The sequence below is a fragment of the Hylobates moloch genome, unplaced genomic scaffold (genome assembly GCF_009828535.3).
Source record: "Hylobates moloch isolate HMO894 unplaced genomic scaffold, HMol_V3 SCAFFOLD_8, whole genome shotgun sequence".
Classification (NCBI taxonomy): domain Eukaryota; kingdom Metazoa; phylum Chordata; class Mammalia; order Primates; family Hylobatidae; genus Hylobates; species Hylobates moloch.
This window is the reverse complement of record NW_026652283.1, coordinates 77149855-77177279: the sequence shown is the minus strand read 5'-3', so window position 1 is coordinate 77177279 and position 27425 is coordinate 77149855. Positions and strand designations below refer to the sequence as shown.

At 54.7% G+C, this 27425-nt stretch overlaps 1 protein-coding gene and 1 long non-coding RNA gene across 5 annotated transcripts; one reads left to right on the top strand and one right to left on the bottom strand.

The window, feature by feature from the left end:
• The first annotated feature begins 6676 nt into the window (after nt 1-6676).
• Nucleotides 6677-14171, top strand: GLYCTK (glycerate kinase). Of its 4 annotated transcripts, XM_058442399.1 has the most exons (6): nt 6677-6806; nt 8027-8154; nt 9231-9646; nt 9887-10038; nt 10669-10844; nt 11183-12049. In XM_058442399.1, the coding sequence occupies exons 3-6, from the start codon at nt 9270-9272 to the stop codon at nt 12047-12049; spliced, it is 1572 nt and encodes a 523-aa protein (XP_058298382.1). In that variant the 5' UTR covers nt 6677-6806; nt 8027-8154; nt 9231-9269. The 4 variants fall into 4 exon arrangements, with proteins under 4 accessions (XP_058298382.1, XP_032017249.1, XP_032017253.1 ...); XM_032161358.2 differs by lacking the exon at nt 8027-8154 and having other exon boundaries at nt 6750-6806; XM_058442400.1 differs by lacking the exon at nt 6677-6806 and having other exon boundaries at nt 8022-8154; nt 9467-9646.
• Nucleotides 7509-18694, bottom strand: LOC131384014 (uncharacterized). Its single transcript, XR_009214478.1, has 5 exons — nt 18105-18694; nt 11950-12084; nt 10736-10917; nt 9813-10062; nt 7509-7653 (listed from the first exon to the last, which is right to left on the bottom strand). It is a non-coding gene; the product is annotated as an uncharacterized LOC131384014 (long non-coding RNA).
• Between the last annotated feature and the right edge of the window lie 8731 nt (nt 18695-27425).

The following is a 27425-nucleotide window of genomic DNA, read 5'->3' as shown; positions in this document are numbered from 1 at the left end:
ACTTGATTGGCCCATTTATTAAATTTTTCTATTTCATGCTGCACAATTGGAATGGAAACTGTCCTAAACAATGTATCCTCTTTCCAAAACACAGAGCTCCTTATGAATTCTAATTCTTTGAGATAAATTTCTGAGCTCCAGTGCCCAGCAGCAGGGCTTCTCTAGAGATTGACTAACTTCTTACACAACCTTTGGAATAAGTAGAATCAGGTGACTCTCTTCTTTGGACAGCTGCATGTGTGTGAGTGTGTGTGTGTGTGTGTGTCTCAGTGCTTACACAGCCCTCGGAATAACTAGAATCAGGTGACTCTCTTCTTTGGGACAGTTGATTGTGTGTGTGTGTAAGCTTAATTGCCACAGAGGAAATGCAGAACACTGGAACACAAAATGCCTGGTGAGGTGTCTGAGCCCCAGCACCAGGAAGTGGTCGCCTCACAGGTTGGCAAAAAGAATTTACTGACAACAGTATAGGTTTGAAAAAGGAAAATTTCTTAGAAAGAAAGAACGCTGCAGAAGAGTGCAGCAGGGCACCCCAGTGAGAGGACTGAGGGCCTTGGTGGATTTTCCTTAGGTGCATTTATGGACCTTCAGGCAGGAGCTTAGGGTTGTAAAATTAGTTTCAGCATGGCATTCCAGAGATGCCTAGAAATTTTAGTTACTTACAAAAGTTGAAAGAGGCCTGGAACCAGATGCCCACTTTAGATACTAGGGAAGTTTAATTACTTCTAATTTCCCCAGATAAGGAGTTTTGCCTCTGGATGGCCTGTTGGGTGGTCACCGGGTGGTCACCAGGTGGTCTTTGCTCCCTTCTAAATTCCTCAGATAACGGCCAGGCACAGTGGCTCATGCCTGTAATCCCAGCACTCTGGGAGGCCAAGGTGTGTGAATTACTTGAGGTCAGGAGTTCAAGACCAGCTTGGGCAATGTGGTGAAACTGCGTCTCCACCAAAAAATACAAAAATTAGCCAAGCATGGTGGTGTGTGCCTGTAGTCCCAGCTACTCGGGAGGCTGAGGCAGGAGAATTGCTTGAACCCGGGAGGCGGAGGTTGCAGAGCTGAGATCGCACTCCAGCCTGGGTGATAGAGTGAAACTCTGTGTCAAAAAAAGAAAAAAAGAAATATTGCAAGGATGAAGTAAGCCATTTTTATTTAGAGAGAATATAAGTGTGTGCATGGAAAATCTTGTGGGATATGCATGAATATTACTAGAAATAATAAATAAATTTAGTTACTAACGTATGTCCACTTTTACTGGAATTCCTCAGAGAGGTCCTGAGACTCCAGGACCAGGGGGCCTGGATAAAAAGAGGGTATCTTTTCCTGGCAGCAGGACCAACTACCCAATTTGTGGGGCCCCTTGTTAAAAAATTGCTAAGAATCTCAAGATGGCAACAACAGGATATTAAACGAAGTGCAGGGTCCTTCTGACTATACAAGTCACACACCCATGAAGCTGGCTCAACCCAGGACTAGTACAGCAACAACACTGAGCCTTTTTACATGCACTGGAAACATTGTGATGAAGACTGAAGTTCTGAGAGGTTAACTTTCTCAGGGTCACTTAACCAGTAAGCACTAAAGTCTGGATTCACACTCTGCTTCGGCACTGGAAAGCTTGTGTTCTGTTTCCAGGGCAAAGGACAAGCAATCATTCACATTTAACAAAGACCACTGTTAGTAAACAATACCTTCTTAGTCTGGAAGGAAAGGATGGAATCTTCCCAGATAAGCCTTGACTGCTCAGAGCCAGGAGGAACTGCCTAGAGTCTCAGGGCCAAGGCCACTGTCTCTAAAACTACAGCACTGTTTCCTAAGGCTTAAAAACTTTCCCAAACAATGCAACACACAGCTTTAGTGGCCTCTCATCAGTGACTTGCCTAGAGTCATAGCTGAACTGCTTCTTAGTGCTTTGTTTTACTCTCCGTAACTCCTCCTTCCAAGAAAAATAGCTTTAAGATGTTATTTTGTGTGTGTGTGTGTGTTTTTTTTTTTTTTTTTTTTGAGACAGAGTCTCACCCAGGCTGGAGTGCAGTGGTGTGATCTCGGCTCACTGCAACCTCTACCTCCTGGGTTCAAGTAATTCTCCCACCTCAGCCTCCCAAGTAGCTGGGATTACAGGTGCATGACACCACATCCGGCTAATTTTTTGTTGTTTTTTTTTTTTTTTTTTTTTTGAGACGGAGTCTCGTTCTGTCGCCCAGGCTGGAGTGCAGTGGCGCAATCTCGGCTCACTGCAAGCTCCGCCTCCCGGGTTCATGCCATTCTCCTGCCTCAGCCTCTCCGAGTAGCTGGGACTACAGGCGCCTGCCACCACGCCCGGCTAAGTTTTTTGTATTTTTAGTAAAGATGGGGTTTCACCGTCGTCTCGATCTCCTGACCTCGTGATCTGCCCGCCTCGGCCTCCCAAAGTGCTGGGATTACAAGCGTGAGCCACTGCGCCCGGCGTGTTGCTTTTGTATTTTTTTTTTTTTTTTTTTTTGAGACGGAGTCTTCCTCTGTCGCCCAGGCTGGAGTGCAGTGGCGCGATCTCGGCTCACTGCAAGCTCCGCCTCCCGGGTTCACGCCATTCTCCTGCCTCGGCCTCCCAAGTAGCTGGGACTACAGGCGCCCGCCACCACGCCCGGCTAATTTTTTGTATTTTTAGTAGAGACGGGGTTTCACCATGTTGGCCAGGATGGTCTCGATCTCCTGACCTCGTGATCCGCCCGCCTCGGCGTCCCAAAGTGCTGGGATTACAGGCGTGAGCCACCGCGCCCGGCCTGTTTTTGTATTTTTAGTAGAAACGGAGTTTTGCCATGTTGGCCAGGCTAGTCTCGAAATCCTGATCTGAAGTGATCTGCCCACCTTGGCCTCCCAGCTTTAAGGTGTTTTACAGCCCTTACACAGGACACAGCTCCACTTTACCCTGCCTCCAACACAGCTGACCTTCCCTTCCATGGAGTAACCCTGCAAGCCCAGGCTGGGCACAGTGGCTTACACCTATAGTCCCAGCACTTTCAGAGGCTGGGCAGAACTGCTTGAGCCCAGGAGTTTGTGACCAGTCTGGGCAACAAAGCAAGACCCTGTCTCCACAAAAAATTAGCCAGGCATGGTGGTGTGCACCTGTAGTCCCAGCTACTTGAAAGGCTGAGGCAGGAGGATCGCTACAACCCAGGAGGTTGAGGCTATAGTGAGCTGTAATCACCACTGTCATCCAGCCTGGACGACAGTGTGAGACTTTGTCTCCTAAAAACAAAAAAAATTAAAATTAAAAGTACCACTTCTTACCTATCCCAGCAGCTACAGCATTCGGCCCACACAGAAGGCACTCAGGAAATGTCTTGAATTATGTCTGAAGAAGGAATAAATGCATGCATGGATGAAGACAGCTGACTATAACCAAGAAAAAACAATAAAATTTTTAGTATTTACAACCTCTCCCACATTAAAAAGGGCAATTCCACCTAAGGATGCCTTTTTTTTTTCTTTTTTTTTTGAGACGGAGGCTCGCTCTGTCGCCCAGGCTGGAGTGCAGTGGCGCAATCTCGGCTCACTGCAAGCTCCGCCTCCCGGGTTCACGCTATTCTCCTGCCTCAGCCTCTCCGAGTAGCTGGGACTACAGGCGCCCGCCACCAGGCCCGGCTAATTTTTTTGTATTTTTAGTAGAGACGGTGTTTCACCGTGGTCTCGATCTCCTGACCTCGTGATCCGCCCGCCTCGGCCTCCCAAAGTGCTGGGATTACAAGCGTGAGCCACCGCGCCCGGCCAGGATGCCTTTGTTTTGATGATGTGGTGGGAAATCATTTAGGAGATGGAATACAAAGTCTCATATTTTAAAAGGAAAAATCCAGGGAGAAGGATGGGTGTGGTGGCTCACACCTGTAATCCCAGCACTTTGGGAGACAGAGGCAGGAAGATGGTTTGAGCACAGAAGTTTGAGACCAGCCTGGGCAACATGGCAAAGCCACTTCTCTACAAAAAATACAAAAAATTAGCTGGGTGTGGTGTTGCATGCCTGTGGTCCCAGCTACTTGGGAGACTGAAGTGGGAGGATCACTTGAGCCTGGGAGGTGAAGGTTGCAATAATCCAAGATCATGCCACTGAACTCCAACCTGGGTGACAGAGTGAGACCCTGTCTCAAATAAAAAAATATATATATATAAGAAAGAAAAATCCAGGGAGAGAGCTGGAAGTGGGGGCCAGGGGAAGGGAAAGGTTCATGACAAGAGCACAGCATGGTTTGGAGACCTACGGAGAGATGTAGCAACTGCCAAAGGGAGCAGGTAGGGGGTGTGAAAAGAAAATAAAATTTCAGGACATTCTCAATTTATAATGTGAAGGAGAAAAGTTAAGCCCTGGAAACTGAGCAGGCATTGCTTTTTTTTTTCTTCTCTGATGCATGACTGCTGCTTCCTGACCTTTGTATTGAAATGTTATACATTAACCAGGCTCCCTATTCTTCATTCAGACTTAGACTAGATGATGTGAGAGATAGAGACCCTTGTGACTGTTGTCTCTTTACAATAGAATGTTAAGTAAACTCCTTCCAGTATAATCAATAGTAGCCAACCAAATCTTGTATTTATGTTAGCCTTTTTTTGGAAAATGTTGTAATTCTGGTCAGCACCCCTGTTTTTGCCTATATAAACAATCTTTTTTTTTTTTTTTGAGACGGAGTCTCGCTTTGTCACCCAGGCTGGAGTGCAGTCGCACAATCTCGGTTCACTGCAACCTCCCAGGTTCAAGTGATCCTCCTGCCTCAGCCCCCTCAGTAGCTGGGATTACAGGCACACACCACCATGCCTGGCTAATTTTTGTATTTTTAGTAGAGACGGGGTTTCACCATATTGGTCAGGCCGGTCTTGAACTCCTGACCTCAAATGATCCCACCTGCCTCAGCCTCCCAAAGTACTGGGATTGCAGGCATGAGCCACTGCACCTGGCCCAAAAATGCATTTCTAATGTCAACCTAAAAATCATCAAAAGGTTCGAGATCCAGTTAAAAGAATTTATTCAAGCATAAAGTGTGAGGGCAGCCATCCAGGGAAACACAGACACCAAGCAGTGGCAATTAGTGTTCCCCAGCATGGGGAAAGGTGAAGATTGTTTATATAGGCTGGGCACCTGTAATTGTTTATACGCCTGTAATCCCAGCACTTTGGGAAGCCAAGGGCGGTGGATCACAAGGTCAGGAGTTCGAGACCAGCCTGGCCAACATGGTGAAACTCTGTCTTTACTAAAAATACAAAAATTAGCTGGACGTGGTGGCGGGTGCCTGTAGTCCCAGCTATTTGGGAGGCTGAGGCAGGGGAATTGCTTGAACCTGGGAGGCAGAGGTTGCAGTGAGCCGACATCATGCCCAGGCTGCAGTGCAGTGGCAGTGAGCTGAGATTGTGCCATTGCACTCCAGCCTGGGTGACAGAGCAAGACTCCACCTCAAAAACAAGAGAAGAAAATGTGTTTTTGTTTGTTGGTTGGTTTTTTTTTTTGAGACAGGGGCCCAGGCTGGAGTGCAGTGGCGTGATCAAGGTTCACTGCAGCCTCTACCTCCCAGGCTCAGGTGATCCTCCCATCTCAGCCTCCCGAGTAGCTGGGACTACAGGAGCATGCCACCACACCTGGCTCTTTTTTTTTTTTTGGTAGAGATAAGTTTCACCATGTTCCCAGGCTGGTCTCACATTCCTAGGCTCAAGCGATCCACCCACCTTGGCCTCCCCAATGTTGGGATTACAGGCGTGAAACACTGCGCCCTGCCAAGAAACATGTTTCAGTAAAATTGTTAGGAAATCAAGTGTGTGATTTGTGATGCAACTCTCTCCTCTATCTCCCTAAGAAAACATCAGTAAGAACAGTGAACTGTTTTGTATTTTTGGAGTCTGATCAGGACTCATCTTAAGAATGTGGGAAGGCATCCAGCCAGCTCAGGGTGGGCCCAGGATGAGAGCAGGGACAGCGAGGTAGGCCCAGAGTCATTCGCGTTTACGTGCCGCTTATGTGCTTGAGGATTGCAGAATGGAACTCTTGCTAAGCCACAGCTGTATTTGGTGGCCCATGGTGGGAGAGGGAAGAACAATAGTAAGTTGTGGAATAAAAGCCATGGAGAGGAGCGGGAATTACTTAATCTGGCTCCAGAAGGGGTGAGTTGTGGGGAAGGGGTGAGTTGTGGGGAAGGGGTGAGTTGTGGGGAAGTAGTGATTCTCAGTTCGTTTGCTCTCAGCCCAGTGCCTGACACTCAGGGTGCATCTGCTGACTGATCGTAGAGGATAAAGGAAGGGAGGGGCCGGGCGCGGAGGCTCAAGTCTGTAATCCCGTCACTTTCCGAGGCAGAGGTGGGTGGATCGCTTGAGGTTAGGCATTCGAGACCAGCCTGGCCAACATGGCGAAAGCCCGTCTCTATTAAAAAATACAAAAATTAGCCCGGAGTGGTGGCACATGCCTGTAATCCCAGCTACTCGGGAGGCTGAGGCATGAGAATCGCTTGAATCCGGGAGGCGGAGGTTGTATTGGGCCGAAATCGCGCCTCTGCACTCCAGTCTGGGCGACAGAGACCCCGTCTCAAAATAAAAATCGGCAATCGGTGAGGCGGGGATCATTACCCTCAATGTAGAGATTAAAAAAATGAGGACTGAAGGTGACTCCTTCCAGGTCTGTCGGTGGCCAGCAAAGAGCCAATATCCTAAACTCTCCCCTCCCGGACACCGGCTTCGGCCAGAGCTCGCACCCGCCTGCGCCGCTCCACCCACCCACACTTCCGGCTTCCGCTCCGCCCACCCGCGAGTACTTCCGTTCTCCAGCGCTGGGCACCGCGGCCCGGAGCTGTGGGCTGGTAAGTCTGCGCCGCCAGGGCTCGCATGACCTTCAGAAGCAATCCGTGGGCTGGGCGACGACGGGTCCTGGTGGCAGCAGGCCCTTCTTTCTCGCATCACTGGGCATTACGCGGCAACCATTTCCCTCGCGAAGGCCCTACCTTAGGATGACGTAACTTCCGGCCCCTACTGGCTGGGGAAAGCGGGAAATGGTGCCAGCCCCCTTTGATGGCTGGGAGGAGTCTAGGCTGGTAGTCTTCCTATTTCCGTGTTTTGCTCTGGAGCCTCCCGGGGTTTCGGAGAGACCACGCCTTGGATAGAATTGGAGGACTTAGCAAATAAAAATGTAAAGCGTCCAGTTAAATTGTTTTTTGAGACAGAATCTCACTCTGTCACCCAGGCTGGAGTGCAGTGGCGCGATCTCGGCTCACTGCAACCTCCGCCTCCCCGGTTCAAACGATTCTCGTGCCGCAGTCTCCCGAGTAGCTGGGATTACGGGCGCCCACCACACCTGGCTAATTTTTGTATTTTTAGTAGAGACAGGGTTTCACCATGTTGGTCAGGCTGGTCTCGAACTCCTGACCTCAGGTGATGCGCCCGCCTCAGCCTTCCAAAGTGCCGGAATTACAGGCGTGAGCCACTGCGCCCGGCCACGTCCAGTTAAATTTGAGTTAAGATAAACGACGAATAATTGTTGAGTCCTAAACATTGTATGCACATACTTATACTTTAAAAATTACTTGTTTATTTGAAATTCAAATTTAACCGGACGTCCTGTATTTTCTGTGGCAGCCTTAGCATTGAGCATCCCCCTGTCCTGTGCTCATATCCAGTGGCAAGGCTGGGATCTTCTAGGCTCTTGTCCATCTGGGAAATAGATACAAATTTCACCCAGGCTATAAAGACCGGCTGTCTTAGTTGCTAAGATGCTTTTAGCTCTGGGCCTAATAGGCAAGCTCCAGGGGTCCCCCTGGCCAAAACTGGACCCATTTTCAGAATCCCCATGACGATGCCCTTTGTGTTCCCTTTCACAACAGAAGTCAGGCATGGCTGTCTTCTTATAGGAGAGCTGAGAACTAGGCAGGCAAAATAGTCAGAGTCTAGAAGTAACCACCATATTTGGGTGTGGGGTAAACCGGTGTTTGAGATCTGTGTTGCAGTGGACAGTATCAGAGAGCCTGAGGTTGTTAAGGGGAGAGCGTAGTGTTAATCTCACCTCATGTCTCATTTTGCGGATCAGGCCCAGTGAGAGAAATGGAGGTGTCCCAGCCACTCGGAAAACCTATAATAGAGCTGGAACCTCAATTCCCAGCCTCCTTACCCTGCTCGGTCCATACTTGCTGATGAAGTCAGCTTGCAGCATTTATGGTAGGCATTTATTAAAGTAGATGCAATAGTACATATGTAGTACAGATGAGCTCTTTGGGTCTTTGTTGTTTCTATACCCCTCTACAGCTTCCTGACCTTCACCCCAAGGCTTCTTTAGCTTTTACTCTGCCCAGTGGGGAAAATGGCTATGGGCTCAGTTATGGGGGCCTGGCCTTTGCTTACTTCAGCCCGTGGGCTCTCACCACTGTGGGTGGTGTGACCTAGGACTTGTTTTTGTTATCTTGGAACCAGAAGGGGTGTTCTTGGCAGAGTTGGGCCTGGCCAGCTATGTGGGTAGAAGGGCATCCTTTTCTGTCCTGCAATTGGGCTTCATGGCACATGGCCTCACATGGTGCCTGGGGACTTTTCTAAGGTTCCACCATGAGCCAGACTTTGCCCTCACTCCTGATTTGAACCTAAGCCTCTTGCTGAACTGGTTCTGAATACTGAGATTCATCAGATTGCTTGCCCTGAGGATGTGTTCTGGGCTTGACCTGATAAACCTGCAGCCTCCTGTAGACCCCGACTTCCCAGGCTGCTAATCCCGGTCTGATGAGATAATGAAATAGAGAAGGCTGGAGGTCAGTGGGCTCAGGGTCAGTTGGTGGGACAATCAACAGCTTCCTGGCAGCAGAGGTGGTAAAGAGGCAAGGAAGGAGTGCCAGAAAGGGGTGTTGCCCCTGGGTAAGAGCTCAGAAGTGCAGGGGGTGGAAAAGGGGTGGGATAGGAGCCCACTGGTAGAAATTACTCCCTCTGTCAATGATTAACTCCCAGCCAAAGGGGTGACCTAGGAGGAGGGCCCAGCTAATAGGAACTTTGGACTTGAGGCAGAGTATCCAGAGGGCCGGCATGTGGTCTGCAGAAGAGGAGGACATGGCTGGGTGGCAGGGCTGATCTCCAAGGACGAGTGAGATCCTGCAGCTGTGGACTTCCGGAAGTCTCCTGGGGCTATCAGATGGCTCCTTCTTGTAGCAGCAGCTGTGGGGTCCACTGGCCCTGAGCCCTCAGAGGGGTGGCCGTGGGGGACCTCCTGTCTTTTGCCTTGCAAGGGCCTCAGTTGTGCTTTTTCCCTCTAGGCAGCCATGGGTGCCAGGCAGTGCTGAGAGCAGTGGGGCATGGCTGCAGCCCTGCAGGTCCTGCCCCGCTTGGCCCGAGCCCCCTTGCATCCACTCCTCTGGCGGGGCTCAGTGGCCCGTCTGGCCAGCAGCATGGCCTTGGCAGAGCAGGCCAGGCAGCTGTTTGAGAGTGCTATAGGTGCAGTGCTGCCGGGCCCCATGCTGCACCGGGCACTATCCTTGGACCCTGGTGGCAGACAGCTGAAGGTGCGGGACCGGAACTTTCAGCTGAGGCAAAACCTCTACCTGGTGGGCTTTGGCAAGGCTGTGCTGGGCATGGCAGCTGCAGCTGAGGAACTACTGGGCCAGCATCTTGTGCAGGGCGTGATCAGCGTTCCCAAGGGGATCCGTGCTGCCATGGAGCGTGCCGGCAAGCAGTAAGGAGCCATGGGGGGCTGCCTCCTGCTGTCTATCTGGAGGGAAACCTGGGCCCAGACCCAGGCTGAATCAGACCTCCCCTCCCCACCCGCTTCCCTTTTCTCCTGGGTCTGGCCTGGCCCCAGGATGCATGTCAGTGGGCATCTTCGTTCATGCCCCCCTCACCTGTAAAGTTGAGAGATCAGGTGGGAGGAGAGGAGTCCACCCCATCTCTTGCTCTCTGACCTTTCCCTCCCCAGGGAGATGCTGCTGAAGCCACATAGCCATGTCCAGGTATTCGAGGGTGCGGAGGACAACCTCCCGGACCGCGATGCGCTGCGGGCTGCGCTGGCCATCCAGCAACTGGCCGAGGGACTCACAGCTGATGACCTGCTGCTCGTGCTGATCTCAGGTGTGGTACCACATTGGCCCAAGACTGTTGGTGGGGGGTGCACCAAGTATCAGGTCTTTGAGAGATCAGGTCTGAGCCCCCAGGGTCACAGGGTGAAGTTAGGAGCAAGGGAGGTGGTGAGGAGCCTGGATGGTGACTCCTGGGTTGCCTTGGGCTAGTCGTCTGGTCTCCCCTGAGCAGTGGAGTCCTCCCCCTGAGCTGACCTTTTGGGTGACAGTGAGAGGGTGCACGGGGAGCACCTAATGCAGGGCCTGACACATCCATAGAGTCCTTGGAAAATGTCACTGCTATTGCTGCTGTCTGTACTAATGTCACCTGGGGCTAGGCCCTCAGATCTCACGGAGTCCTTTCCTTGATCTTCCATTGTGTGCCCCCTTCCCTGCCTCCTGTTCTAGTCTCTTAAGGAGTAGTTAGTTCTTCTGGTGCCTACTGGGACCTAGGGTACCCCAAGGCAGGGGCAACCTCAGGTGGCCAGGATGTGGTGACTGTACACATATTGCATATCCACACGGGGGCACCCTAACCCCACCTTTCCAGCCCCCTTTTTCTAATGTGGGCTTGTCACCCCTGCTTGCCTGGTTCCCTGGGTTGTGATAGCCCCTCTGCCTGATACCCTCATTGTCTTGGGAGGTGGGGGGTCAGCTCTGCTGCCTGCCCCCATCCCACCTGTCACACTGGAGGAGAAGCAGACACTCACCAGACTGCTGGCAGCCCGTGGAGCCACCATCCAGGAGTTGAACACCATTCGGAAGGCCCTGTCCCAGCTCAAGGGTGGGGGGCTGGCTCAGGCCGCCTACCCTGCCCAGGTATGAGTCCCTTCTTCCCCAGGCAGCCTTGGGTTGGTGGAGCCAGGCCCACATGTGCCGGGGATGTGAAAGCCTAGAACAGCACACAAATTGGCAGGGGCATGGTGTGAAAGACCATGGGGCCGGCTGGGTGACATCATGGGAGGGGTGCCAGAGTTGGGGAGGAGGTGCCTGCATGACCAGGTGTTTTGCAAGCCCACGTGAGAGGAGTTAACCATGGGTAAGGAAATGCACTGAGTTGGGGGAGGGTGTGTGGATACCCAAGGGGCAGTTTGTCCTTATGGGCTCTGAGGGGAGGAGGAAGTGGGCCTGAGCCTTGTCTGGTGGCCCTTCCCCAGGTGGTGAGCCTCATCCTGTCAGATGTGGTGGGGGACCCTGTGGAGGTGATTGCCAGCGGCCCCACCGTGGCCAGTTCCCACAATGTGCAAGATTGCCTGCATATCCTCAATCGCTACGGCCTCCGTGCAGCCCTGCCACGTTCTGTGAAGACTGTGCTGTCTCGGGCCGACTCTGACCCCCATGGGCCACACACCTGTGGCCATGTCCTGAATGTGATCATTGGCTCTAATGTGCTGGCACTAGCTGAGGCCCAGCGGCAGGCCGAGGCACTGGGCTACCAGGCTGTGGTGCTGAGTGCAGCCATGCAAGGTGATGTAAAAAGTATGGCCCAGTTCTACGGGCTGCTGGCCCATGTGGCTAGAACTCGCCTCACCCCATCCATGGCTAGGGCTTCTGTGGAGGAAGATGCACAGCTCCATGAGCTGGCAGCTGAGCTTCAGATCCCAGACCTGCAGCTGAAGGAGGCTCTGGAGACCATGGCACGGGGAAGGGGCCCAGTCTGCCTGCTGGCTGGTGGCGAGCCCACAGTGCAGCTGCAGGGCTCGGGCAGGGGTGGCCGGAACCAAGAACTGGCCCTGCGTGTTGGAGCAGAGTTGAGAAGGTGGCCGCTGGGGCCGATAGATGTGCTGTTTTTGAGCGGTGGCACCGATGGGCAGGATGGGCCCACAGAAGCTGCTGGGGCCTGGGTCACACCTGAGCTTGCCAGCCAGGCTGTAGCTGAGGGCCTGGACATAGCCACCTTCCTAGCCCACAATGACTCACATACCTTCTTCTGCCGCCTCCAGGGTGGGGCACACCTGCTGCACACAGGGATGACAGGTACCAATGTCATGGACACCCACCTCTTGTTCCTGCGGCCTCGGTGATGGCATAGGTCACATTTTGGGAGTTCAGAGGAGGCCTACAAGGGCAAGGTCAGATGGCAGACCAAGGTTGGTCCTCAGGGCCCCTCTAAGCCTTAGGGCTCCTCCTCTCCTTGGCCTTGGCTGTTTGTTTAGCTGTCACCTCCCACTCAGGGCCTCGGCTCTATGTCCATTCCCTTCCAGCCAGACTGGCAGATGGGGGCTTCCCCCTACCCCTGAGGACGAGGACAAGCCCCTCGGCCAGTTCCGTGTTCCTGTGATTCTCCCTTGGGCAGCCTCTCTCTTGAGCCCCTCACCCTGTTTCTTTCTGTGAAGCGAGAATGTCTGAAAATAAATAGGACCATGCCATGGGTTCTCAGCACGCCTTCCCTCAGAATGAGGCCTCACGGGGGAGCTGCTCGGAGGGGAGCGTGGTATGGCTGCAGCCACAGTGCCAGGGCCTGGCAGGACTCTTAACGCCCCTTTGCTGGGCTGGGTACATGAAGGATGTGCCTCACATAACGGGAGCCTGTGCCTGTCTCTCTGGAGCATGTGAGGGTTGAGCTTGGCTCCTGACAGCTTTGATGTGCGTTAGCAGAGACCCCAGGGAGGACAGGCCTAAAGACTGCAGTCTGGGGTGACCAGCCACCCACCCACCCAACCATGACTCCCCCGTGGCACTGTCACCATGGCCTCTCCAGCCTCAGCTTGTAGGCCTCATTGGATGGACATCCTTTCTGTCTTTGGACAGCCCTTAGCCACATACTGCACTTCTCGTTGAGCTGAAGTTTGTCCCACCCCTCAGTGCTGTCTCCTTGTGACAGCCCTTGTCCTAGGCTGAACATCCCCAGTTCCTTCAGCCACCCCTCTGGGGACCAAGTCCAGACCCTGATGTCAGCCCTTCAGTGGGGATCCCAGCACTGGGATGGTGGGTCCAGCCAGTGATGAGATCCAGTGGCCCACACCCCTTCCCGTGACCACTGGCGGAAGAAGAGGCAAGTGGGAATAGAGGAACAGCTGTGTTGGCCTGGCCAGCAGCCTGGGTTGAGAGAGGGAGGTGCCACTGTCCTGCCTCCCTTTGGGCCCCCTTGCTCAGTGTCAGAGCCCTCCGCTGGCTGTCCCCGCCGTGCGCCACGGCTCCAATCCCTATATGAGTGAGAAGTAGAATCACATAGGAATAAAAAGCCATAGAGAACAGCGAGGCCTGGGGCTGCTCTTGCAGGCACTTCTTCCACCCCAGCCCTCCCCTCCTCCCTGAGGGTGTTGAGGGGCCCTGGGCCAGGGCTGGCGGGACTTTCCCCTGGGAAGGGTTTCCCTTCCCCACCTGGGCTCTGGGCAGCCTAGCTTGCACACGGTTCATGACCTGGGGGCCTGGCTCACACAGGGCAGGCTGGAGATTGGGAGGGAGGTGAACATGGTAAGCGGGCTCTGGGGACCAGGGAGGTTTAGGAAAAGGGGAGCTTGCACCCCACTGGGATGCGCGGGCACTACTTCCTTTCCTTCTGTGCTGGCGTGGAGTTCCTGCTGACTAGGGTCACAGTCTCTGGGGTTATGGTGATCCTCGCATGATCCTGTGCCGTGGTGCTCCTCTGGCAGCCTCTATACGTAGCCTGTTCCTGCCTCAGTCCTTGCTCTTGGGAGCATAAGTATTGGCACTGGGTGCCAAGTTCCAGGCAAAAGCAGGATAGGAGAGCTGGGGCAGGGGCTGAGGTCCTGGCAGCCATGTCCCCAGTGTGTGTGTGTGTCGTGGGTGTGTGAGTATACAGACGTTGGTGTTGGCGTACTGAGAGTGGGAATGCATCTGTGAGTGTACACATAGGTACTTAGTACAGGGCACATGACTCCCTGCATCCCGCTGAGGGCTTTGGGTATGGATAGGATCTTGCAGGAGGTTCCCCCTGCTCTACATTGGTGCCTTCCCTATACTTCTGTTTGTAGGGGCTGGGAGGCCAGGGCCCGGATTGTACCCCATAGGGCCAAATAGTCTGTGAGCCTAACCCGTTAGATTTGCTCACTGGATACCCCAGAGATAAGAAAGGATGTATTTGGCCACAGTCTAGATGCTGAGATGAGATCAACCCTGCACAGTGAATGTTTTGATAGGATTCATTACTTGCTCCATGAATGTCAATTTTGGATCATTAAAGTGCCCCTCCCTTGCTCTTGGCTTCTTGTTTCTTCCCGCTGCTGCTGCCCTTATGCCCACATCTTCATTTTCTGAAGCTTCCCCTGGCCCAGCTGGAGGATTTCACCATGGAGAGTGTCTGACCCTGCTGGATATAGCAACCCTCACAGGCCTCTCCATTCTCTGCACTTGGCATGAGCCAAGAGCAGTGGGGCAGTGGGCCTGGGCAGCCCTTCAGTGTCAGCTAGTCCCAACTGTTTGATTTATAGTTGGAGATTCAGAGAGAGAAGGTGGCTTACTGGGGACTGTACAGTCCCACATAAGGGCCACAGAACCAGGATAAGAACCTAGTTGGAACCTGCTTGACTATCTTCTGCCACTCTCTGGGGCTCAGATACCCTGGGGCCAAGCAAGGGCTCAGCCAGATCCAGGGGATCTACTTCTGCTTCCCCACTGCCCCTCAAGGGCTTGGGATGGCGACACAACCATGCTTGGCCTCTCCAGGGATCCACACAGCAGATGTGTTGGACCCTTCTTGGCTCAGAGGGACAGCTCCATTTTGTGTGTGATTTGGCAGAAAACCATGCGCAGTTGAGTGGTGGGCTTCTACATAAATGTGTGTCTGCATCTGTATGCACATCTGTGTGTGTGTGTGCATGTGTGCGTGTGCATGGATACTTGTATAAGCATGTGTATGTGTGGTGCAGCCCACAGCCAGTCTCTGAGCTGTGCTGTGCCCCATCCCAGGGTGGAGACACACAGGTGTAGTTAGAGTATAGGGGATACAATGAGCAAGTTGGGCAAGGAGGCCCAAAAGACTGGCAGAGGCTAGTGTGCCTGGCCGAGGGAGCTGACTTCACATTGACATCAATGGCAAACCTCATGAAGATTTTGGCAGGGAACAATGTCATGAAGCTGTTTTGGGACTTTAATGCTGAAACCCAGCCTCCTTACTGCAGAGGGCAGGGGGTGGGGGCATGCAAGGAGATGGAAGGGGTTGCAGGTAGGAGAGGGGCATTACTAGGCTCTGAGAATGCTCTCCCACCTTCCCTATGCAGCCTCAGCTCCAAAGCCTTTAGCCGGCCCAGTGAACCCTTTAGATGCCTGCTTTGGAACCAAGGCTGAAAGCCCTGGCTCAAACACTGTTGGGAGTAACTGAGCCCCTCTGTCTCTGGGAATGCCTCAGGGTGTTGAGGATTTGTGGGGGCAGAGGCTGGGCAGCTAGTGGACACTTTGGTGGGCATAGGGACCCCACTCTCATGTAAGATCTCACGAGGGTGGCAGTTAAGTGGCTTGGAAGGAGCACTGGAGTAGGAGTCAGGCGGTAAGTCCGAGTCCTGGCCTTCCCACCTTCCTTTCTCCAGGCCTGTTTTCTCGTCTGTTTTTTTTTTTTTTTTTGAGACGGAGTCTTGCTCTGTCGCCCAGGCTGGAGTGCAGTGGCGTGATCTCGGCTCACTGCAACCTCCGCCTCCCGGGTTCACGCCATTCTCCTGCCTCAGCCTCTCCGAGTAGCTGGGACTACAGGCGCCCGCCACCACGCCCGGCTAATTTTTTGTATTTTTGGTAGAGACGGGGTTTCACCGTGGTCTCGATCTCCTGACCTCGTGATCCGCCCGCCTCGGCCTCCCAAAGTGCTGGGATTACAAGCGTGAGCCACCGCGCCCGGCTCTCGTCTGTTTAATGGGGAAAACATCCTTGCCCTATCGCCTCTTTAGAGAGGTATCAGCAGCAGGTGGATCTGTGCGGGAAAGCTCTGTGCAAGTGGGGAGCTCAGGGAGGGAGAGAAAGAAGGTAGAGGTATTGGCCTCTTCCAAGGGGAATCTCAGGGAGCTCTTGGCTCAGGTAGGCCCCCTTCCTCCATGGTAGGACCAGAGTTAGAGCCAGCGGGACCTTGGTGCTCACTGACTGAGGCTGAGTGAGCAACCTGCTGGCCTCTGGCACTAGGCAGGCACCAGCAGGGAATGGTATCTGAGTCTTTAATGGCCAGTAGGGTGTACAGTGCCCTGGGAGATCACGGAGCTGATGGATGATCACCTGGAGTCAGAGTGAGCTGAGCTGCCTGGAAGAGAGCCCCCTAATGTCTCTGGAAAATGGGTAGGGCAACCTGCCTCCCTCTGGGTCTGGGTCATGTGCGAGGGACATGATGAGGCCCAGACTGCGGTGAGGGAGGACTGGCTTAACCCCAGGCCAGGATCGCTAGCTAGGTAAGAGGATTTGGGATATGCTAGGGGAAGGGAGGGGATATGCAGGGGTGGGGGACACACACACCCTGGATGATAGGGCAGCCAATGACCTAGGCAGGCTGCCACATGAGCTATAGGACCATGGGGCTGTCCTGAGCTCTGCCCAGCCCAGGAGAGATGGGCTTTCTCCCCAAGGCTGTGGGCCAGACATCTCCCCAGTAACCACTAGGGCCAGTTCTGAGGCTTTGCTCTCCACTTCCCCTGACTCAGGCTGGTTTGTAGTGGCTGGAGGAGGGTGGGCTGGGGGTGGACACTCAGCCTGGCACAAGCTCATGCCCATAGCTCTGATTCCACCTCTCTAGACATGTTGCTCCCATCTGGGGGTTTCTAGGGGGCAGGGGTGGGAGCAGGTGCAGCTGTCACCTTGCTCAGATGAGGAAGTTCTAGCCAAGGGAAGAGGGCAAGACAGTTGGCCCCTGGAACAAGTGCCCCATCTGCCCAGTCCTATGAGGCCACTGCCCTTAGCAGCTCCGCCTCATGGGACCACTACTCACCAGGATTTGGTCCACCACTGCCTCCTTAGGGAGCCAGGGAGCTGTAGGACTTGGCTCTGCCCCAACCAGACAACCAGAGGCTAGACCCCCAAAATGCATCCCATTGAGAAGGTCTTCTCTGGTGTCCCCTCACATCTGGGCTGGCCTTTTCTTTTCCTCCACTAGCAGCCAGCAGAGCCGCCCTGCCCATCTCCCTGGAAAGGTGTGAGCCATACCTTTCTCCCCATCTCCAGCCCTGCCTCTCCATCCCCACTACCAGCCAAGAAGGGGGCGGGGCCCTTGGCACTTGGCTTCTGCCCCTTTACATCATTCCCACCCACCTGCACAGCTTTAGAGTCTCAAGATCTCCTTGCGGCCCTTGGTTGTCCCCAAAAATCACACTTGTAGCCTCATTGGAGCCAGGCCTCTGTCTCCACCTGCTTTCCCCACCCCTATCCACAGAGCCCCCGTTCCTCCCTGTCCAGCCCAGTTCCAGGAAGCTGACTGCAGGAATATCTAGGCTCTGGGTTGAAACCCTGCTGTTTGCAACTCTGGGCAAAGCTCTTCTAGGGATGCTGTCTGGAGGGAGCTGGTCAAAGACCCCTAGGGGAGGGAGAAGTGCCTGTCTTTGCCATGTGCCTGTATGGGTCTGGGGATCAGTAGCTTGGAGTAAAACCTGTGAGCCTATGGCAGGGGGAAGATCTCTCCCTCTGCTCAGACTCTCCACCTGGGCAGTGGGAGCAGCCCCAGCACATTCCAGCCAGCGGCCAATCCTCCTGCTAGCACAGGCACTTGTGAGGGTCACAGTCCCCTGGACGGTGCCGCTGCTGGCACCCAGCAACCCCATAGCTGCAGCCCAGTCAGAGGCAGGGTCAGAGTCCTGGACTCCAGGACTGGGCATACACTCAAACCTTCAGGGGCGGCTGTTCCAGGCAGCCCAGCCCCCGCCCACCCTCTCAGGTCCCCCTGAGGGTCTCTCTCAGCCCAGGGCCACCCACAGAAACCAGGCACCCGGGCAGGAACAGAGCCTGCCAGCTCCCAGCCAGCCTTGTCCCTCGCGGCTAACTGGCCGCCCCTCTGCCTCCCGTTCCTGCTGACCCCTGGGGGACCTGAAGCTGGCAGTCCACTGCTGCTCCCACTGCCTGGGGCAGAGAAGCATGCTTCCCATTCTCCCCACCTGCCTGCCCCGCAGGGCTCCAGCCGCCCCGTGCCTGTGTCCCCAGATCCCCAAGGCTCACCTCAGTGGCGCTGTCTCCTCACCAGAGGCACTGCAGTGTGGGAACTGTCCCGAGGAGCTGGTTCTCAGCTGAAACAAAGAGGTGGGGGAGAAAGGGGGGGCAGCGGGAGAGGGAGAGGGTGAGTGAGCGGGCGAAGGAGTGGAGGCTGGAGGGGGAAGAGAGAAGGGAGAGGATGAGAGAGAAGAGGAGAGGGGAGGGGAGAACAACGAGCCTGCCGGCCGCCGAGAGATAAAGCCTGACACCCAGGGACTAAAGGGCCAGTAGAGGAGGGGAGAGGAAATGGGGAGGGGGCGGGGGAGGTGAGGGGCCAGACTGAGAGCAGGGAGACTGTTAGGGGGGCGGGAGAGCAGGGACAGGGTGAGGAGGTGGAGGGCAAGTGAGGGGCGTGGGCAGGAGAGGAGCAGGGTGAAAGGCAGGTTGCAGGGGGCTGGTGGCTGATGGCTGAGCTGGGCAGAGGGGCCCCACCCCTGTCCCATGCCAGGCTCTGGACTCAGGGGAGACCAGTAGAACTTGAATGGCAGGCCGTGCACGAAGGGGACCGTCAGGGAGGGGAACCCCACCAGCCGTTGGGTAAGGGGCTGGGCTGGTGGGCTGGCTGGGAGGACTGCGGCCAGTGGCAAGGCGACAAAGACGTGAGAAGAAACAATGGCATCTGAATGGAGGAATCGTCTTCTGCTGACCCCTGGGTGCCCCAGCCCTGAGCATCCCAGCCAGAGCTTCCTGGAGTGGGGGCGGGGGGCAGATCCACTCTGGGGCGGTCCAGGCTCTGAAGTGGCGGCCTGAGGTGGAGGGGAGAGGAGATGGGCTGTGAGGCCAGGCAGGGGTCCCAGTCATTCTTTGAGAGCTCAGAACAACCAGGACACACACCGTGATTGACCACACATCAGGATGCTGGTGTCACTGTCTTTTCAGGGAGGGGATGGTTGACGGGGCCTATCCTGTGACTGAGAACTGGGTAGGGGAAGCCCCCTCTTGGGGAGAGTGTGTGCCCCGCCTCCATCCCAGGGAGGAGGGCAGGGTAGGGAGCACAGGGAGGGAGGAGAGAAGTGGGGATGAAAGAGGTAGGGAAGCAGGGGAGAGAGAGCGGGTGGGGGGAAGGAGGCTGCAAGGGGTGGGCGCGGAGCTGCAAGATCGCCGAACCAGAGGCTCCCACTCCACACCCCACAATTCTCAGGCTGCCTAATGCCGAGCTAATGAAGGATGAAATAATGAGCCACTTCCCTGCTGCTGCCCTCCTACTGCCAAGTGCTGCTGTGACAGGCAAGGGCACTGCCTGGGGAAGTCAGCTCGGTGAGTCTGTGTGAGCGTTCGCTGGGAGGGAGGACAGGATGGCCTTGAGCAGGGCCGTCCCATCCCTCTCACCCCACCAGGCACAGCCCCCGGGCCAGTTCAGCCTCCTCTCACACTCAAAGGCACAGAAGTTCCGGCCACCCTCCCACACCTTGTGACCAAGGGAAGTTCCTTTTCTTATCTCAGACTCCCAGAGCACATTCTTTGGAGAGTAGGAGGAGGGGAGGGAGCGAGGGCTTGCCTAAAGCTGTGACAGGGAGACTCCCAGAGAGTCAGCGCCTCAGTGCCACCCTCCATACAAGGGTCAGAGGTGTGTGCCCCTTAGACTCTGCCTCCCCAAGCCGTATCACCTCCTCAGGGAATCCCTCCTGGCCCCATCCAGCAGGGGTACAGTGACCTGGCTGCCACTGGTCCAGCTGTCTCTTCCTATAGCCTAGAGCTCAGAGAAAGGAAAAGACCTTTCCTTCCTTCTTTCTTTCCTTATTCTTCATTTATTTTTTATTTAGAAATGATTTCAAACTTACAGAAAAGTTGCCAGAATAGTAATAGTACAAAAGACACACATGTGCTCTTTTGGGGATATGTTCAACTACTGTGAATATTGTGCTCCGTTTGCTTTGTGTGTGTGTGTGTGTGTGTGTGTGTGTGTGTGTGTAGACACACATATTTTCTTTCCTACTCGTTTGAGTACGTTGCAGACATTTGAAAGGATTGCTTCCTATCTGTCTCTGTCTCTGGAGCCAGCCCACGGGAGCCCAGACCACATTATGTGGAATGCATGAAGGCCTGGGACAGGCAAGGAATGAGCAGATGTCACCTACTGGGAGCTTGAGATCTGGGACTGGCCAAGGCCACCCTGGGAGTTGGGCCGGCCCAGGGCTTGAGTTCGGATAGGGGGCTGTGCTGGGCCTGGGGTCCTGGGAAGCAAGTGAGCAAGCGGGGAGGGAGCCATTGCCCACCAAAGCGAGCATGTGGTGTTTGCCGGGTGTGGAGCTGCAGCATATGTTTGTGGAGATGGTGGCAGGCAGGCAGGCGGGGTAGAGCTGGGAGAGCGGGATGGCCGTGCTGTGGCACCTGGCACACTTGGGAGACTGTGTGCTGTTGGGCCCTAAGTGATGTGGGAGGACCCAGCTGTTGGAGGCCCCAGCCCCACCCACCTGCCTTTGGGACTCACCCTACAACTCCGTAAAGGACAGGGCAGGGATGGAGTCCACCTGATCAGCTGGTCTATGCTGATCTGCTCGGAAGGGGCATGATGGGGCTCCATCCCTACTGAGGCTTACATACCGGTCCCTGACACAGGGCTGCGTTCTTTCTGCACCCCCCAGTACCCCCAAGTAGGTTGGAGTCCCATCCGGAGACCCTCCTTCAGATGGCTGTTCTCATTCCTCCCAACTCCCACCCAAAGGTCATGGTTAAGAATTTTGGTATTGGTCGGGCGCGGTGGCTCACGCCTGTAATCCCAGCACTTTGGGAGGCCGAGGCGGGCGGATCACAAGGTCAGGAGATCGAGACCATCCTGGCTAACATGGTGAAACCCTGTCTCTACTAAAAATGGAAAAAAAAAAAAAATAGCCGAGTGTGACGGCGCGCGCCTGTAGTCCCAGCTACTTGGGAGGCTGAGGCAGGAGAATGGCGTGAACTCGGGAGGCAGAGCTTGCAGTGAGCCGAGATCATGCCACTGCACTCCAGCCTGGGTGACAAGGCAAGACTCTGTCTCAAAAAAAAAAAAAAAAAAGAATTTTGGTATTTAGGCCAGACTTGGTGGCTCATGCCTATAATCCTAGCACTTTGGGAGGCTGAGGCCAGTGGATTGCTTGAGGTTAGGAGTTTGGGACCAGCCTGGGGAACATGGTGAGACCCCTGTCTCTACAAAAAATACAAAAATTAGGCGGGTGTGATGGTGCGCACCTGTAGTCCCAGCTACTCGGGAGGCTGAGGTGGGAGGATCACCAGAGCCCAGGAGAGTCAGGCTGCAGTGAGCCACGATTGTGCCACTGCACTCCAGCCTGGGCAAAAGAGTAAGACTGTCTCAAAAACAAAAAAAATGTTTGGTATTATTTAGAAATCACATCTTGGAGATGAGCTGAGTTCTAATGCAGTGATATTCTCCCTGCCTTGTAAGTGAAGTCCCCCTCCTTCAGAAAGCCCTCCAGACCGCCTCAGAGCATCCCTCCTCAGAAGACTTCCTGGGAATGCCAGCCCTGTTTGTCCTTCTGCTAGTTTGCTTGGGTGCTATGCCCAGGAACTGGGGCTCTGCTCAGTCATCAGCCATTTTTCCTCCTGCTGCCCCAGGCCAGGCACATAACTGGCATCCATAGATGACTAAACACCGGGCTCCTCTGGTGTCCCCGTGCCCGGTATGTCTGAAAGGCCACAGGCCCTGGGCTGGCTGAGGGTAAGGACAGCAAGGGGGCCCACATCAAAAGAGGAAAGGGCTTATTCAAGACCACCAACCTGTCGGGGTCAAGTCAGGCCTTGGACCTGGGTCTCTGACCACTTGGTCAACGGCTTCTGCACCCTCCCCTGCAGCACAGGCACACTAGTCTTGGGCTGTGGTCAAGGGCCCTCGCTGACGACCACTGGGTGACCCCAGGGAGGGGTGGGCCCCCACCCTCCTCTGTTACCTCCAGCCCACCCAAGTGAAGCCCGGGGGGACACCAGTGCCCATCCCCCTGAAGAGATTTCAGCCAATTAGCACGTACAGTATTTACTTAATTAGGGTAATGACATAATTAGTGTAACTTGGGCTCCATCACATGGCTTCAACATGCAATTAGGAGCTGTCAGCGGGAGGCGACATTGTGAGAGCGCTCATTCAATTTTGGTTCCAGCATGGAGGCCTAGCAGCTGCCTCTGCTCGGAGGGAGGGAGATGGGTGGATGGTGGCGGCTGCTGTGTGTGTGAGGTGACTGCAGGCAGCCCATAGCCTAGGAGAGAAGAGTAAGTGGGGACAGAAAGGCAGTTTCCTGGGCTAATGGAGTCCCTGACTGAGCCTACTCACATCCCCGACAGACATTGCCACCCTTGACCCTCGCCCCAGGGCAAGGCAGGGGCGGTGGCTTGGCTGGGGTGTCTGCGATTAGGGGGCTGAGCACTGCAGGCTCCTCTGCCCCCAAGTTCTCTGCCTGAAATGCCACCATTAGCAGGCTGTCTTGTCTCTCTTTAGGGCTTTGCTGTTCATAAGAGCCACCATCTCATACCCACTGGCCGGTTGGCTATTCTTGGTAGCCCCAGGAGGCCACAGACTGGCAGGACTGGGATGATCCCTGTTATCCTCATTGGATTCATGGGGAAAGTGGGGCTCAGGTCAAGGAAGGTGGTAGAGCCAGTCATGGCAGTGCCAACCCCAAGAGGGAGCCTGTTATGGCTGGAGACTCCCCAAGCCTGGGCATATACCCCCTCACCCCCAAGGATGTCTCCTGCCCCATGGCCTCTTTCCCTTGGAAGGAGTGGGGCTGCCTTTGGAGTTACTGAGGTGGTCCCCAGGCTCCTGGCTCCCTTAGCCTCTCCTCCACCTTATACAAGGCTAGGAGGCAGGGCCCTGACTCTGTCTACAGCCTTCCCCTCGGTGAACCTCAGCAAACCTCACAGCTTTCTTGAGTGGGGGGCATTGCGGGAGAAAGGGAAGAAAGGAAGATGGGAGTGCCACCATTGTGCAGGTAGGGAAACTGAGGCTCCAGGGCCTTCAAGGAGGTGCTGTTAGAACCGATATCAGCCCCTAGCAACCCTACTTCTGGCCCAGCAGGATGACCTGGGCTGAACCTCTCCCTTGGGTCTCTGTTTCCTCTTGTCAAAGGAGAGAGTTTACGCTCCATAATCTCAGACATCCTGGGCCTATCCAGAGCCCCCTAGGAGGTGGGACCCAAGGAACTTGCCATCCCTCTTCCCTCTTTCCAAATTAGGTCCTCAGAGCTGTCCCTTCCCTTTGTGACCTGCCCCTTTCTGGGTTAGCCCCATTACATAAATGAAACAGACAAAGGTCCCTGATTGCAGAGAAGGGAATCCATTTCCTAGGCCCTGTGATCTCACTCGATCCCTGTGCTCAGCCTGCAGTGCTGGAACCACAGCCTTCTTAGAGGCTAGACTGGTGTTTAATACCCCTCAACTCCCTGCTCCCACCTCAACAGCAATTCAGGTGAAGTCACCAATGCTAGGTTTACAATGCACTTCATGCTTCCATCTCATGGGCGTCACCTACATCCTGCTAAATGACAACGATGTCTCTGCCTCTTAGGTGGATAAACCAAGGCAGCAAGACCCAGTAAAGGACAGCACCAAGTCCCAAACCCCGGCTTTGGTCCCTGCAGGTCAGTGACTCCCCTCACACTGAGCGTCCTCAAGTCTGTCCTGCCCTGAACCGCATGGCTCTAGATCTAGGATCCAGGGTGAGAGGGGCTCTGATGAGACCAGGGTCCAGCCAGCTGGGAATACTGCTGGTAAGATTGGGTGCCACTGAGTGGGAAGGTCTGGGATGACACCCAGAGCCCAGGCCTTCTAGATGGGAGACAGAGATTCTCCAGTTCAGAAGGGCAGAGGGTCTAGCCTGGACAAAGGGAATTGCCAGTCAGAACTGTCTCCAGGGGCCTAGCCCCTCAGACAGGGCACAGGTGGGGTGGGCACACAGATGGCTGGTGGACAGCTCTGGTCACAGGCAATAGTCACAACAAGACTAAAACCCCCTTATTTCTGTGAAGGCTGGGGCATAATCTGTGAGATGGCATAGTGAAGATCCACTGGCAGAGGCCAGTGCTGCCAGGAGGAGAGAGGAGCTCACTCTCACCTCTCAGAGGAGGTGGGGGCTGTGGCCAGAGGTCCAGAAGGTCCTGAGCACCCAGCCATTTGGCCTGGTGTCCCTGGACTTTTCAGCCTCAGGAAGGAGGCCCTTTCAAGCCAAGGAGGTGAGGACTAGCACAGGAGGGGAGCCTGAGGCCAAGAAACAAATGGCATAGCCATAGTCAGGGGAATGCTGGCTGGTGGGAGGATCCTGAATTGTCTATGTTAGGACTGGGCCTCCTGGAGCTAGGTAGCGCTGGAGGCAGCCTCTCCTCACTTGGGCTAGCTGCCTAGGCTCATACTCAGACCTGGCCACATCCTCAGCCCTGAGATGGGACCTGCAGCTGGGGGACCCCATGTACCTACCCACCCTCCTTCCTTCATCAAATGTTTGCTATGTGCTGACTCTAGGCCAGCCACCTTGGGATTGGCTACTGGGGCAGGAATGGGGAGCAATGAGCAGGCAGAGATGAAGGCCAGCACCTCCAGAGGCTCATGTCCTTAGGGTCCAGACAGACACAGGCCCAAGGAGTTCTCTCCAAAGAGTAGGCAGAGAGAAATCCCAGGAAGAGACAAGGCCAAGGGCCAAGTCGAGCTCACTAGTTCCAACAGGTTGTGATCCCCACCCTGTCCCTCACTGGTCAGAAGTCTGGGGGCAGGCCAGAGTTTCTGTTGGCAAATGGTAGGAAAAGGGCATTCCAGGTGGTTGGACCATGTGAGCAGAGGCTGGAGGCCAGGACATAGGATTCAAGAATACTATGCTCTGGCCTGAGGTATTTGGGTGGGCTCTGGGCAGCTCAAGGAAGGGGCTGGGGACTCTAATCACTTGTGAAAAAGTCAAGGCATTCCTCCAACACCCATTTAGCAAAAAGTTCCTACAGTGTGCCAGGCATATGCTGTTATAAGCTGGGGATTCAGTAGGGATCAAAACAGATGAAGTTCAAGGGAGATAGAAACACAGCATTTTCAGATGCTAACAGGTACCATGCAGAAGATCCTAACAGGGTGATCTAGGAGGCGATCTAACAGGGCTAGGGCTTAGGAGGAGACTTTAGGGTGTGGGGCCAGAGAAGGCTGCAGTGATGTTTAAGCCAAGATCTGAGTGATCCAAAGGTCAGGGGAAGAGCATTCCAGGCAGAAGGAGTAGGCAGTGTAGAGGCCCTGAGGCCTATGAGGTCCTGAAGGGCAGCCCATGTCAATGGGGCAAGGAGAAGGGAAAGGAGGTGGATGGGACCAGCGAGGCAGGTGGGGCTCTGTAGGTTGGGCTAAGGCCTATGGACTTTATTCTAAGTGCCATGGGAAGTCATTGGATTTTGAACTAGGGAGTGATTTTTTCCCTTAAATCACTGTGACAGCTTCATGGAGACCAGATTGTGGAGGCTCCATGAAGACCAAGGGAGACCCTGTCGAGATGGGAGAGGACAGTGGCCAGGATTGGGTGCTTGCTGGGAGGTGGTGGGAAGCTGGCATTTGGGGATGTTATTTGGAGGCAGAGCCAACAGGACTTCAGTAAGGGTTGGCTGTAGGATGTGAGAGAGGGTTGTCCAGGGCAGTTCTTCAGTTTCTGGCTTAAGCACAGGAGCAAATGGCATGGCCATTTTCAGAAGAGGGGGATGCTGGGAAAAGCAGACCAGGGAGAGGGAAATAAAGGGTTCTGGGTTGTCTGTGTTAGGACTGGGACTCCTGGGGCTGGATAGGGCTGGAGGTGCCAAGGGAAACAGTTGTCAGATTTAAGCCTAGAGTTCCAGAGAGGGGGTTGCCCCAGAGATTGATCCATCTTTAGCATAGAGATGTATTGTGCTTATACAAGGGACAGGGTACCCCTCCAGCCCCAGGAACCCAGAGATTCAAATGAGCCATTGATCTGGAGGCCCCAGCAGGGTCAAGGCAGGGGCCAGTAAGGAAGGACTCTACTCTTGAAACCTCCCCCATATCTGTCTAGTGAACCAAGACCACCTCATCCCACCCCAAAGCTAGAGAAGTTGATGATGTAAACTTGGCTTTCAGAAGCCAAGGCCCAATTGGGGGTGGAAGATGCTGCCGTAGGGACAGTGGAGGCCAACTGTCTAAGTGATCCTCTGCCTATCCTAGCCTGGCCTGGTGTGAAAGAGTCTAGACTCCACCCTGACAGGACCCCATCATGGCTTGAAGTGCTCCTTCAAAGGGCCTGGGAGCCATTCACGTCCATTGCCATCAGTTAGCTGTGTGTCCTCAGGCCAGCCCTTCATCTCTCTGTGCCTTTCCCATTACAGGCAGTTGGAAGAGTAACTCTCTGAGCCCAGGTCCTCCCCTGTCAGAGGTCTGTGAATGCAAAAGCCAGCCAGGTCATGCCTGTTACACCCCCAACTGAGCGAAGTGTGGCTTCAGCCCCAGCTCAGACAGGGCAGTGGGAATGATGGGAGGCTAGAGCTGGGTGGGCTGCTGTTCTTGCAGCATGGCCCATGACCCCTGCCTCACCCATCCTCCGGGGATTCTCAGCTCTTTGGGGCCCACTCCAGGCAGACAGGCATCACCTCCCGAGTGTCTCTTCTTCAGGGAGAGGAGGTGGTTGCCACCGCCACCGCCACCGCCAAAGCCACCCTCCGGGTCCTGTGCTCCTCCATGCCAAGCACATTAGGGGATAATTAAGTAAAAATAGGCATTCCGACCAGTGTAGCTCATTAAGGCCTAATTAAGTTAATTAGTTCCAGGTGTGGATGGCGAGGTTCAAGTGAGGCGGCGGCTGTTGTTTGCTGTAATTGCATTTTCGCAGCGGCAGTGATGGTGACAGTAATGGTGTGGCAGAGACAGCAGCTTTCTCCGAGGCCTGGAAGCCCGCCAGGAAGTTCAGGAGGCTGTCGCTGAGCTGTGAGGGGTACGAGGAAGCCAGGGGCCACCCGTAGAGAGTGGTGACTGGAGGTTCAAGGTCTCCCAGGCCCAGGGACGCCCTGCTCAGTCTCTGTGTGGGGGAAGTTTTGTGTGTGTGTGTGTGTGTGTGTGTGTGTGTGTGTGTGTGTGTGTGTGTGTGTGTGTGTGTGTGTGTGTGTGTGTGTGTGTGTGTGTGTGTGTGTGTACAAAGCCACAAAGAGGCATCTTCCCCTCTGGTTGAGTAGGGGAGGTGCACTGTGGCTGGTGTTTTGGCCTTGGGCTCAGTTCCCTCACACCCCATCACAGTTCCCAGGAAAGACTTTAAAGTGACTTTGCTAAAAGGGAATCTGTGGGCCAGAGGCAGCGGGAGAGACCTCTAGGAATCTGCCTCACTCACTCTATTTGGCT

Coding starts and splice junctions, on each gene's coding strand:
- GLYCTK (XM_058442399.1), top strand. CDS start 9,270: ATGGCTGCAGCCCTGCAGGTCCTGCCCCGCTTGGCCCGAGCCCCCTTG. Junction 10,039..10,668: donor GCTGCTCGTGCTGATCTCAG/GTGTGGTACCAC, acceptor TTGTCTTGGGAG/GTGGGGGGTCAGCTCTGCTG. Junction 10,845..11,182: donor AGGCCGCCTACCCTGCCCAG/GTATGAGTCCCT, acceptor GCCCTTCCCCAG/GTGGTGAGCCTCATCCTGTC.